Here is a 12451-nt window from a genome sequence, read left to right as displayed (position 1 = left end):
TTGTTTATTGATTGTACTTTGCACTACATGTTCAACAAGGATTGATGTCCAACTCAACAAGCTATTTTCTTGAATATCATTGAATCATTACCATATAACGTAGAATCGATTCCTGGATCAATGTGTGCTTCTGTGCTTTTTTTGTCTCTCTTATTGTGTCTCTGCTCTGTCTTCTCCAATCACCAGTCGATCGAGACAGATGACCGTTCACACTTAGCCTGCTTCTGCTGGAGGTTTTTTCTTGCCGTTAAAGGGGACTTTTCCTCTCCACTGCCGCTTCATGCTTGTACAGTATGAGGGATTGCTGTCATGGGCAATGCAGATGACTGTCCCTGTGGCTCTATGCTCTTATAGGAGGAATGAATGCTGCTTGTCAAGACTTGATGCAATCTGCTGGTCTTACTTAGATAAGAACATTTTTGATCAATCTGTATAATCTGATTGAATTTTTTTTTTTTTTTGGAAGGTGCCTTAAGATGTCATGAATTGGCGCTATATAAATAACATTTTATTGAATTGAATAACAATATTGTGATTAATAAAAAACTGTTAAATTTCTTGTTTTTAATAGTTCTTGTTTACAAACATCTTTATCTACAGGACATTTTTGTTGCTTGTGGTTAATGCAGAGAAAAGTCTAAATTAAATCGCAGTCGCAATTATGGTTGAAATATATTTAAATTTTTGGCAAAATTGTACAGCCCCATCCTGCGGTGGGTTAATCTGAAACAGTTCTTCCACAAATTTTAAATGCAAATATTTATTTAAAAAATGATGCCATACATGGTCCAGGGTCAGGAGTAAAATCTGGCACAGCTGCTCAAGAGACTGATGACCTCTGTATCTGGTGCACCAGCTCTTCAATTGAGAAATACAAGGTCCCCAATGTTGATATTTTAGCAGTATTAGGTTTATTGCCACAATATGAGTGCCAACAAAACATCTGCTTTTTTTTTATATCCAAAGCTTATATTTTCTTTTCAAATATTTATTTTCATGTATATGTACATAATATTTGCCATATAAATCAAATATCAAATGAGTAATGGTATCAACAGTTGCGAAGGGCATTACAAATGTATTAACGATAGCATAGCTTGTTAAACCTGTAATCTGTATGTGTAAAGTGTGTTCCTTAAATCAGCTACTTAAAACAAAGGATTCTGATGATTACATTGAAAAGCTACTCTTAAGCGTTTATATATTTCCATAAACATTCAGGTCTGCAGTGTTCTAGGCATCATTGTCATCATTGTCCTGTGAACAATAGCACAGACACTGGTTAATACAATTGAATGAATTTCACACCATGGAATAATTAAATGAAATACAAAGCATACCTTTTTGTAATTGGGGGGTTGCTGGCTTTATAGTCCCATAACAGCAGCAGAAATAACAATTAGAAAATCTGGTTTAGTCTAAAGCCTGGTTCACATGGCAGGATAATTAGCCCAATTTTCCCCACCGATCTTTCCCTTCTGACAAGCCCTGATTATCGGGATGGCTCTTAATAAATTCATGCCGTGTGTGGTGTGGTAAGAGTGATCTGGTCTGCTCGAAGGGGCATTGGGATCGCTCCAACCTATAATTGGGGATATTCAACATATTGGATTGTCTTGGTCTTGTATCTTAGCATATATGATGTTCCCCAAATACAAACGAGCATGCAGCCTGTTGAATGTGACATTTAGTCAATCATAAAGTTAGGTGAAGGAAACCCAGCAAAAAACAGATAAAACGCACCTTTTGTCATAGTGCAGCAAACGTAGAGCCCCATTTCGCATTGTCTCCACTTTAACTAATGACCCTTCTTTTTGTAATGTTTTTTCTCTGTTTAAATTAGTTTATAAATTATTGCCATTATTCTTCCTTCTTTAGGCTTTTCAGCCATTGGCAACCAATTTAAAGGAGCCACCTATTGTTCTGTTGTATAGCAATGGCCATGTTTATTTACCATGAACACATGTTTGATCCTGAGAGGTTTTGTTAGATTTCCCATCTGACATCCGAATGTTAATGAGTGAAATCCGTTTGTGTGTGGTGTGTTGTGCTTGCTGTTTGGCTTGACACAACACACTGTATGAGCAAACCTGTTATATCTACATTTTTTTATTGTTATGTGTGGTGTCTCTCAGGCTTTGAAAATCGGCCGTGAATATTAAAATCTTGCCATGTGAACCAGACTTAAATTAATATATTTGCAACTGTGAGCAAACTGTCTTTTTTTACCTGCCATCCCGACTTTGAAGTTCTTGAATACGTTTCCTTGAAAAGACCAAAAATGTGTTAAATTATTAGACATTTGCCGGAGAATGTGGCACGGTATGCTGCAGTGCTGTTTTTTCGTGTAGACTTAAATGAAAATTAGTTTGCTACTATGTTACTTACTTGTACTTTTTCACCATCAAAACACAGACGAGTCCAAAGATCACAGCGGTGGCAGCTACCGCAACAACAGAAATGATGATGTGGTTGTAGTTTTCCATGCCTACAAACCGAATATATACCATTCATTCCTCTTTTAATGCAAACAACAGTGTTTTCTTCAAAACAAACACAAAAGAAAACCAAAATGTTGCCTCACGCTTCACGTTGAGCATGAAAGCAGTGGAGGAGCTCTTCCCTCCGTGAAATTTTGCTGTACAGGTGAGGTTGGTGTGGTCATCCTTCTCCTCAGGAATGAACGCCAGGATGGACTCTGTTTCCCAGATCCCTCCATTAATGTCTTTATGGACTTCAATGATGTCATCCTTACTTCCCCGACTCCATGTAATTTCAGGCCAATGGGAGGCGCAGGTGTGGCGGATGGAACAGGTGACAGTGTAAGGTTTTCCTTCAACAGCTGGCTTCAGTGGACCGAATTTGGGTTTACGTGGGTCATCTATGAGTAAAAATGCAGGTAGCAGTTAATGGGGAAGTTGGTTAAACGTGAGATAATAAAAATGTACATAGACTTGATTAAATAACAACATACGGAGCATTTTGATTTCAGCACATTCCTCAACAAAGGAGAACATTTTAGGAGTGGGTTTGTTGTCGTCTTTTTCCACTAATTCAACCCGGAAACAGAAAGGGCCGTTGTCATGATCTTTAACATCATCAATTTCTAAGGTGCAGTTGTCATCACCCAGGTATCCCAGCAACTTTGTTCGGTCCTTAAAGCTGTCCTGTATCTTTGTTTCATCCTCATGGTATAACATCTCATTGTTGTCATCATTACGATGCCAGATGCCCCTGAGTCTGGAGTTAGGCAGTTGACCCTCAGGATGAGTGAAGGTACAGGGCAGCACAACACAAGAGCCGACCAAAGCCTCAATGGTTTTTACAACAGTGGCCTTCCAGTTTTCTTCTCCAAACACAGGGCTGAAAACAGCTGAAAAGGATATATTGGAAACCATGTAAAAAGTTACAGATTAGTAGGAAATAAGAGAATATGGATAAAGAAAATTAAAAATAATTTACCAGCTAAAATCCAACAAATCATGATCTTTCTGTCATGGTCCATTCTTGAAAAGGTGGTAGTGATGTAAATCCCTCTGGGTTTGATTAGTTAATTCTGAAGGACTCTAAATAAATAAAACAATGACACAAATGCAAAATATTGAATAAACCTCAAAGAATGAAGAAAAACCTTGATATATCCAAAAGAAACGTAAAAAAGTTTTTTTCATCTTTTATATGGTTAAAGACAAATATGAAGTCAATTTGATTTCACTAAACCCAGACTTGCCTCAAAGTACGGCCTCAGAAAAGCGCAGGTACATTAATGAATAGGAAAGTACAACCATTATCCAGGGCAGTCAAACTTTTTTACAGTAGCAGGCCACACACTATCAGGTAGAAGGGTGCACTTATGCCGGTGCCCGAGCCCCGGAGGGGAGAATTTTGAAAAATAGAGTCTATGTGATGTATTTTGGAAGCTTTAAAGACAGGTGATTATTTCAAGAGTGCATGTTTCAAATTGAATAAAAGGCAAAAAATGTGAATGATCAATTCTTCAAAAACAACCTTTGTTTTTTTATTATTATTCTTAAAACATTATTTTTTCCCATGATGTTATCATCATGTTTTAACAAGGTAAGGTAATCTCCATTTGCATAAAATTAGTTTAATTTGAATTACTAGCACCACATAAAACAGATCAGATTAGGTGAGGTCTATTCATCTTATTATTATTATTCACAGTTCTGTTCTAAAAACGATCGTAACATTTCTTTACGAACAAAGTCGAATTTTTATGATAAAAATACAGGGTTGGAATTTGAAATTGAATTTACATGTTGAATTTATTTCAGTCAAATCGCTCTTTCAAAATCTCTTATCTCAGTTTAATTTTACTTCCACTCATCACACACACGATATATCATCGGCGAGGATTCTAGAGACAAACACAAAATGCATCCCCTGAAAAACTTTGATAATTTGCTGCTGTAATATTATATTATATTATATGTAATATTATAGATTTTTCAGAATAAAAAGCTAACAGATGTGCATAATCAAAAAATATCAGAAATACAATTATAAAGCATTCAGTATTGTAAAAAAAAAAGCCCACGCTGTTTCTGGATAAATACATTACTGTATGAGTTAAGTTCTATTCCGTTTTATGCCTCTTTCCATGTAAGTTTGAAATGTCCCATGCTCCTGAATGCACCATAGCTTTCTGACCCTTCCGAATGCATCACACTGGTCTATGAATGCGGTGCTGTGTAGATGTACGTTTGATCTTCCGCTTAAGACAAAGCTTTGCTCTCACGGTTTAGTGTTGTGTGTGAATGACAAAAGACCACAACAAATAAATCAGCCGTACCTCGGATAAAAACTTTGGATTTAATGTTGTTCACAACACCCGTAATTTTGTAATCGAATCTGCCAAATAAAAACGTTTTTTTTTACCCACTAGTGGTTTAATAAACATTTTGATATCATTAATTTAAGAACAAGTAACTGCGTTGGTCACATTTTAATCTGTTTTCTTCGTCGATATTCAGCTGTACAGAGTGAGGCGCGCTCCCGCGACAGGGGATGCATATCTCGGCAGGGATGCACTTTTCGGCATAACACCGGTCTGTGTTTTGATCGGAAAAGTAGCATCTCGGTTGGAACAAGGAACCCAATCACTCGTTAATGTTGCTCTCAGTGGAGACCGATGCAAAGGTGATTTTTGGGATGTATAATCGGGGAAATGTAGGCGGCGGCAAGAGCTGCTAGACGGCGATTTGCCGCCGTTGACCGGCTACTTTTGACTGCCCTGCCCTTATCAGATCTTGGGTTTTAATGCTAAAGTCTTTCACTGGAACCTAAAACTATTAAGTTATAAAACCAAGAGTACACACAACACTCAAAGAGCCCACTAACTACAGAAGTAAAGTACATGCGAGCACCCCCCAGAAATGAGCAAAATGCACTGAGCCCCAGGCCGGTTTTATTTTCTGTTTTGCAGGGATTATACATGTAATATTGATGTGAGTCGAATGTTTTCATTTTAATTTGCTGTATTTCCATTGAATTGAATTGCTTTATTTGTTCCTCGTGAGGGAAATTTCGTTTCAGTACAGCCCATCAAGAGAAAGACAGACCTGGGTATACGGGAGACTGCGGCCACAGCCTCGTCAGGCACCACCTTCTTGCAGAGTAGAGAAAGGAATACATTGGGATGGTTGAGGGGGGGAAAAGTATGGAGACAAATTTCTGCCAAAACGTTGCACACAAAAAAAAGTTTTGCACACAAACAAAACTTGTTTGCACACAAAAAGATTTGTTTCACACAAAAAAAAATGTTTTGCAAACTGTTCGCCAACCTTGCACTCAAAATATCATTTATAAGTTTTCCTCGAGCACAAAACGGTCTCTGCTCGCACAAAACAGCCTCTGCTCGAGTACGAAACAATCCCACTACCGCTGCGGTAAATTTGTGCCAAAAGTCACGTGATGCATTGAGTTGTTGTTGTTGTTGTTCAGACTTCCCGACAGCAGGGGGCGCACCCGAAAGAAACTGAAACGCGCCGGTTTGGCTGAAGAAGAAAAACGTGATATCACAGCTAACAGCATTAGCACCCCACAGGTAACTTTCAAAGCTTTCCCGGTGAAAAAGTAATAGCTCATTGATAGATCATGTAAGATTTCAGTTAAAGGCCCTGCTATGTTACAGTAAGGGACCATGTTACTTTTTAGAGCAAATAACATGAAAGCTTGCCTTAGGTTGAACGCCATGCTAAAACAACTTTTGCTTTGTAATGCAGCCACTGTGGTTGGCTTCTGCTTTTACTGTGCTGTGTCAAATAAATAGTACCTGAGTGGATACCCGGATAAATGCATTGTTAACAGATTATCATGTGGTTTTTGTGTTGTTTTCAAATGACTGTCTATTGTTCTTATTGGTGTAAATCTAAATTGGTGTTTGGATTTGGTAATTTATCCTAAAACTGTCAAACCAATGCATGTATGCTTATGTGCAAAACGAATTCTTAATGAATTTAAAATAATTGCAACGAGTGGATATTGATTATATGAAAATTGGTAAGGAAATTAATTAAAAATTGCGTTTTCTAACATAAATATGAATGTTACAAGTAAAGCATATAGCAGCAGATCTAGATCATATCTCACTACCTTTCTAACTCCTTAATTTCTTCAAAGTAAAAATGAGGTCATCTGTGCCCAATTGCAAATATGTGTTGTGCACTTAATAAAATTGGTTTGGCCATGGCAAAAACCACAGCTGGAATTAGCCACATGAGCAGATATTTTCTTGAAAAGTTTGTTTTCATCGAAGTGGTGATTTATTTTTTTCTTTAACAGTATTATCCTTTACATAACAATAACACATATCTGTTTTCCAGCACCCACTGATGAGGTGAAGGCCATCAAAGTTCTGGGCTGGATGGAAGGCTCCTACATAAACTCTGGTAGTCTACCAGGTCGACTTCCATCATGAGACTACCAAGACTTGAACAATTCAGGATTTGATGGAATCTTTAAACACATGAGGAGTTGGGCTTGTTAAAAAATAACTTAATATGTAACCGTTTTAGTTCCCAGTATTAACTACTTTGATCAGTAACTGTTGCAGCATGTCCTTCATAGCTCTTAGTGGAGCCCTTTAGGCTAAAAAAAAAAAAAGTTAGGAAAAAAAAGGCCAGGTTTGAGATTGTTCTAAATTTCCTGACAGTCTTACATGCAGAAATTGTTTTTCATAGTCCTGTTTTTGGCTTCATCCATTTCATCAGCCAGTTTTTTTAATACAGCCCGTTTTATTGTTAATATATGGATTGTTTACTGGGAAAAACCTGGAGAATTAATGGAGTTCTTTCAGTCTTAATTTCAACAATAAAAGCAATCCTTGTGATAAAGGTGTATTCACTTTGATTAATATTGGTAAGAATTGGAAATGAAGAGTTTATCAAAGGGTATGTTTATTATGCAATGTGGAAAATAAAGGACTGTTTAATTGTCTCACAATGTTTGCATCCTCAGTTTTAGTAAAAAAAAGGGGTCATGTGCCCCTTTTTTTCAATAACCTCAGCATTTTCAAAAGGTTTATACAGTACCTTACACATTTACTATCACAATCCTAGCAATTCTACATTTTTATTCAGTGAATACACTAACTTAGTTACATTTTCCTGGCTAGATTTTATTACTTGAAAACCTTTTGCAACAATGGTAACCAAAATAAGATTAAACTCGTAAAGTGTTGGTCATACTGGACAGTAGCAACATTTTTTTATATATATATATATATATATATATATATATATATATATATATATCTGAACCGTGTGATTCAGAATGTCCCAGTGCATCCATGGCTGCCCTCAGTGCTACCAGTTGTTCGGGGCTCAACACATTGCCAGTTTCAGGAATAGTGACCCCACAGTGTGGGTCATCCAGCAGTCCACTGTCAATATGAGGCAGGCAGAGTCCCTGCAAGAAAGATGGAGATATATAGAGAATAAAAAAGAGGCCATGATTCTGTTGCTACAACTTACTGAATATAATTTAATTCATGGAGCTAAGGATTGAAAAAAAGACTCCAAAATTCATTAATTATTTTAATAATAAACACATTTCAAAGAAAACAGTTTCAATGCCACCTCTCTGATGTTTTCGATGTTTTGTTGTATTGGAATGATCAGATAAATTAATTTCTGGTTTGAAATATATGCATTGTGAGAAACTGTATAATAGCACGCACAAAAAAAATCCATCTTACCTCTGTGATTTCTGGTTCTACCACAGCATGCTGGATGCTTCCCATCTCCCATAAGTGTCAGATTCCTCTCAGTTCTGAGTGAATGGTCATCTCAGCCACTGCTGATGGTGTGAAAACTTAGTTGTAGTCTTGGGATAAATAAATAGTGACAACAGAAGTTATCCAACATGTTTGACAGCTCAAGCAAACTGTTGTCCTCTCCTGAGTGCAGCACATTGTTGTATATGTTTGTTCCTGCGCACCACACGTCTCTCCAAACACGTTGAATTCTGAAAGGAGAGTTAAATCATGGTTTAAATACGTTATTTTTCAAAAGTCCGTTACACAGCATTTTTAGATCAGAGATAAAACTAAACAGTGCCTTTAACTGAAATCTTACATGATCTATCAGTGAGCTATTACTTTTTCACCGGGAAAGCTTTGAAAGTTACCTGTGGGGTGCTAATGCTGTTAGCTGTGATGTCACGTTTTTCTTCTTTAGCCAAACCGGCGCGTTTCAGTTTCTTTCGGGTGCGCCCCCTGCTGTCGGGAAGTCTGAACAACAACAACAACTCAATGCATCACGTGACTTTTGGCACAAATTTACCGCAGCGGTAGTGGGATTGTTTCGTACTCGAGCAGAGGCTGTTTTGTGCGAGCAGAGACCGTTTTGTGCTCGAGGAAAACTTATAAATGATATTTTGAGTGCAAGGTTGGCGAACAGTTTGCAAAACAATTTTTTTTGTGTGAAACATATCTTTTTGTGTGCTAAACAAGTTATATTTGTGTGCAAAACTTTTTTTTTGTGTGCAACGTTTTGGCAGAAATTTGTCTCCATAGAAAAGGTGCATTACTCGGACTGTCTTTCAGACAGTATGAGACAAATGCTCGAAAAACCTTCAGCACAAAAAAGCATATAGACAATATCATAAGCAGACACATTTTAGGTGGGAGGGTTGTCGGGTGGGAAGGGCATCCAACTCCAGTACCCCAAGTGAGCAGCGCGTTCATGTGCGTCCAACCTGGGTTCCTGTCCCAGGGGATAAAAACAAAACGGGCACAGCAGAGGTGGTGAGGCACCGGGGGTGTATTTATCGCCATGTCCGTGAATGTGTGCATGAGTGCATCAGTATGGGCCATGACGATCCGGTACCCCCCACCCACCCATATACTTAGATAGTATGTTATCAGCCATGAGCTTAGAATCAAATACATTACAAAATCATAGCAAAACCAAAAATACTGTATAATATTTTACCCCCCACCCACCCCCCACAAATCCTGTCTATCCAGTAATTTAGGACCATTTTGTTTGTTTTTGGTGTTTAATGTACTTTTCTCTGCTTCCATCCCTGCTACCCATTAGCACATTTTGTGTTTATGCCGAAAAACCGTAACTGTAAAGGATGAGGATTATCTATCATAAAATCTTCCTTATGGAAGGATATTCCCCAGGATCTGGTTCCTAGTGTCCTTTTATTTGTGCACCCATAAACGGAGTAAAAGTCGGGCTTCCTGGGACGGAGCTCTGGAAGTTTGCTTACTTTCAATACAAAATCGAAATTATTTATTAAGTTAGACAATCATTTAATTCAATCAATTGGTCCCATGTAGCCTCTAAATGGGTGACGTTTTCATTCAGTTGATTTATCTGGAAATCGGGTGAGAATTCACCGGATTCAGAGTGTCTGAAAACATAAAGTACATTTTCCTGAATTGACTTGTATTCTGTCTGACTGCAGCTTGGTCTGACCTAAGACGGCCGCTCTGTCGGCACGTCTGTCACCCGACGACGGGGCGTCTACGTATACATGTCTGTGGTGCTGATAACTGATTTTTATGCGCATTTGTTGAGCAACCGAAAACTGCTGGGAAAGATCAGTTCTACAGCAAAAACAATGATGGGCAGACAAGGAGGATGTGGAAGAAAAGCAGAATGAAGATGTCAACTAAAGATGAAAAGTATAGATCCTTTTCTTTTGAGTTGGCATGTGTGAACTTTTTATTTATTACATTAAAACGGCATTAAGCAATATTTTGTTGAAGCGGGATTTTCTAATACAGTAGAGGTCATATTTAGAACATATTAATTTTATTTATTTATGAATTTGAAAAGAGGGCTATATTTTATTTTAATTTTTTTGCCGATTTTGTTTTACAACAGAAGCTGTTTTTCTACCATTGAGGCATAATAAAGCATGTTCATTAACCTCTGAAAAGCCTGTCTGAATTTGTGTCTCGAGGCCGGGCCACTTGTCCTCTTTTTTGGAAATGACCCTAATTTACCGCTTGTTAGCAGAGTAATTTACGCGGACAACAGGGGATACTGTTTCACATTCACCAGTTTCTTACAGACTGGCGCATTTTATTTAAACAGACACATGTGCATTCAATCAGTCACTAATTACACTCAGTCACATGACATACACTCTGCAATATGATTGCTTGATTCCAAACTAAACAAAAAACAAACAAAAAAACTAATCAATTATAAATGAGAGCACAATATTTATAAATCTCAACACCCCCACTTGCTCTCACATTTCTATTTCATTATTTCAATACAAAATTCATACACCAAGCATAAATTAGTTAAATTTCATTAACTTGAACTTTGTTGCTGGTTTTGTTAACACATCCGCAACCATACCGTCAGTATTCCAGATTAAGTCTGCCCTACACACCATACAGCGCTCAGTTGCTTCCTAAAACTTTATTTTTTTTTTAGGGGCGGGGGTCTTTATCGTGTGGAGGAAGTCTGACTCCTCCTGGTCTCCCTCCTCTAAATGTCTGTGAGCGGACTGCATCAGAGGAAGTTCAACATTAAGTGCAGCTGTCGTCTGACGTGGCGCTTTTATCTCTAGAGGTAAATAGGCGAGAGGCGGGGATGAAGGGTACATCATGGACAGGTCTTTAGTTTATCAGGACTAAAGTTCAACAATTTCATTAGACCTCCAAATAAACTTTTTATAGACTGGTGAGATGTGATAATTCATTGTTGTGCAATAACAGGCAAAGCATATATGGATTAATCCAACGTGTGATCTGTATTAAATTAAAATGTATTACGTCCGTTATGTGTCACTGCATTGTCCCTCATAAGCATCCTCACTTTCGGTTATTTGAGATCTGGTCACACTTATAATAGTTTGGGTTTTATTTATTATTTTTTTGGTTTTTTTTAATAGGTAGAGGACTCACAATCCACCGAGACAAACTGAAAAGACTCACCGACACCAGGGATTATTAAGGGGAACGGGTGAGAGATGATCAGAAACGGCGTACCCACAATTTGGCAAACGGGATGTTCTACAGAACCTATAGCAACATCTTTCTTCAGAACTGGCCAGTAAATAATCCATTTGAGACATTATTACCAAGGTTCTTGAATCTCTTCTCGTGTTGCTGTAAACGTTATTCTCCAACCAGTTTCAAGTCAAATATCCTTCTTTCTTTTCCAGATAAAAAAGTGCGAGAGACCACAAAAGGGTGCGTCCAATTTCAGAGGCTGCGTCCTTAGAAGGCAGGATTTGTAGGCCGATTACGTCACAGTGAGAAAGGCTGTCCATATTTTACAACTCCTTCATAAACTGTCTGCAAATGACTGCGGTCAAGCCAGCATTCATTTAAAAACGACAGCCAACCCTCACGCGGTTTTGTAGGTCACGCGAACACTATGAAGTACGGTAGTAAAGCACGAGACTACTTTTCAAAATAAAAGCAGTTTTGCAGCAATATTGACAGCAACTTCTGTAAAAGTGACTAGATTTTGAAGGGTTTTAAGTTTGAAATTATAGGCCATATGGACTTTGATGAGTAACATGTAGAGGGCTTCATCTGTCATCTAAAACTGAAAGTAGTCACCTGAAAAAAATAGTTTTTAGTATTCATTGAGGGTAATTAGCGTGATTCAAAATGTCCTAAATATTGAATTTGCTAATTAAATATTTAGCCCCAAATTAAATATTTAGTTTGCAAAATAAATATTTAGTTTGCAGATTAAATATTTATGCTGGAAACTAAATATTTGGGTTGAATCTGAATATTTGGTTTAGAGCAAATATTTCTTCAGCTCGCTGCTAACTAAATATTTAGTTCGGTAAATGTTTAACTAATATGTAAATTCCCCTGCCAATAAGCGGAAGTGGACTACCAAAATAAAAGCTGGGTCTAGCGAACCTGTAAACTCCTGCTGCTGGCGAAACTAAGTCGTTCGCTCATGAAAATCTCTTTTATCGCGACCGGGTCATAAAC

The 12451-nt window shown here is 37.7% G+C and overlaps 1 protein-coding gene across 3 annotated transcripts; it reads right to left on the bottom strand.

Annotated features, from left to right (window-relative positions):
• Nucleotides 1-744: 744 nt before the first annotated feature.
• On the bottom strand, nt 745-11875 carry LOC110367199 (myeloid cell surface antigen CD33-like). 3 transcript variants are annotated; one of them, XM_036132062.1, is made up of 8 exons: nt 11575-11875; nt 3463-3566; nt 3128-3373; nt 2585-2881; nt 2389-2488; nt 2230-2265; nt 1341-1365; nt 745-1257 (listed from the first exon to the last, which is right to left on the bottom strand). In XM_036132062.1, exons 2-8 carry the CDS (start codon nt 3503-3505, stop codon nt 1234-1236), a joined length of 771 nt encoding a protein of 256 aa, XP_035987955.1. In that variant the 5' UTR covers nt 3506-3566; nt 11575-11875; the 3' UTR covers nt 745-1233. The 3 variants fall into 3 exon arrangements, with proteins under 3 accessions (XP_035987955.1, XP_035987953.1, XP_035987950.1); XM_036132060.1 differs by having other exon boundaries at nt 2975-3373; nt 11429-11872; XM_036132057.1 differs by having other exon boundaries at nt 2975-3373; nt 11575-11872.
• Nucleotides 11876-12451: the final 576 nt, after the last annotated feature.

Source organism: Fundulus heteroclitus, chromosome 3 (genome assembly GCF_011125445.2).
Source record: "Fundulus heteroclitus isolate FHET01 chromosome 3, MU-UCD_Fhet_4.1, whole genome shotgun sequence".
In the NCBI taxonomy this organism is placed as follows: domain Eukaryota; kingdom Metazoa; phylum Chordata; class Actinopteri; order Cyprinodontiformes; family Fundulidae; genus Fundulus; species Fundulus heteroclitus.
The sequence above is the reverse complement of the archived record's forward strand: the minus strand, read 5'-3'. Positions and strand labels throughout refer to the sequence as shown.

Bases quoted from the DNA above. Each gene is read 5' to 3' on its own strand.
- LOC110367199 (XM_036132060.1), bottom strand. From the start codon at position 3,505: ATGGACCATGACAGAAAGATCATGATTTGTTGGATTTTAGCTG. The intron at 2,882-2,974 runs GTATGTTGTTAT...TTTTACTCATAG, and splicing joins TGCTGAAATCAAAATGCTCC to ATGACCCACGTAAACCCAAA. The intron at 2,266-2,388 runs GTAAGTAACATA...GGTCTTTTCAAG, and splicing joins TTGATGGTGAAAAAGTACAA to GAAACGTATTCAAGAACTTC.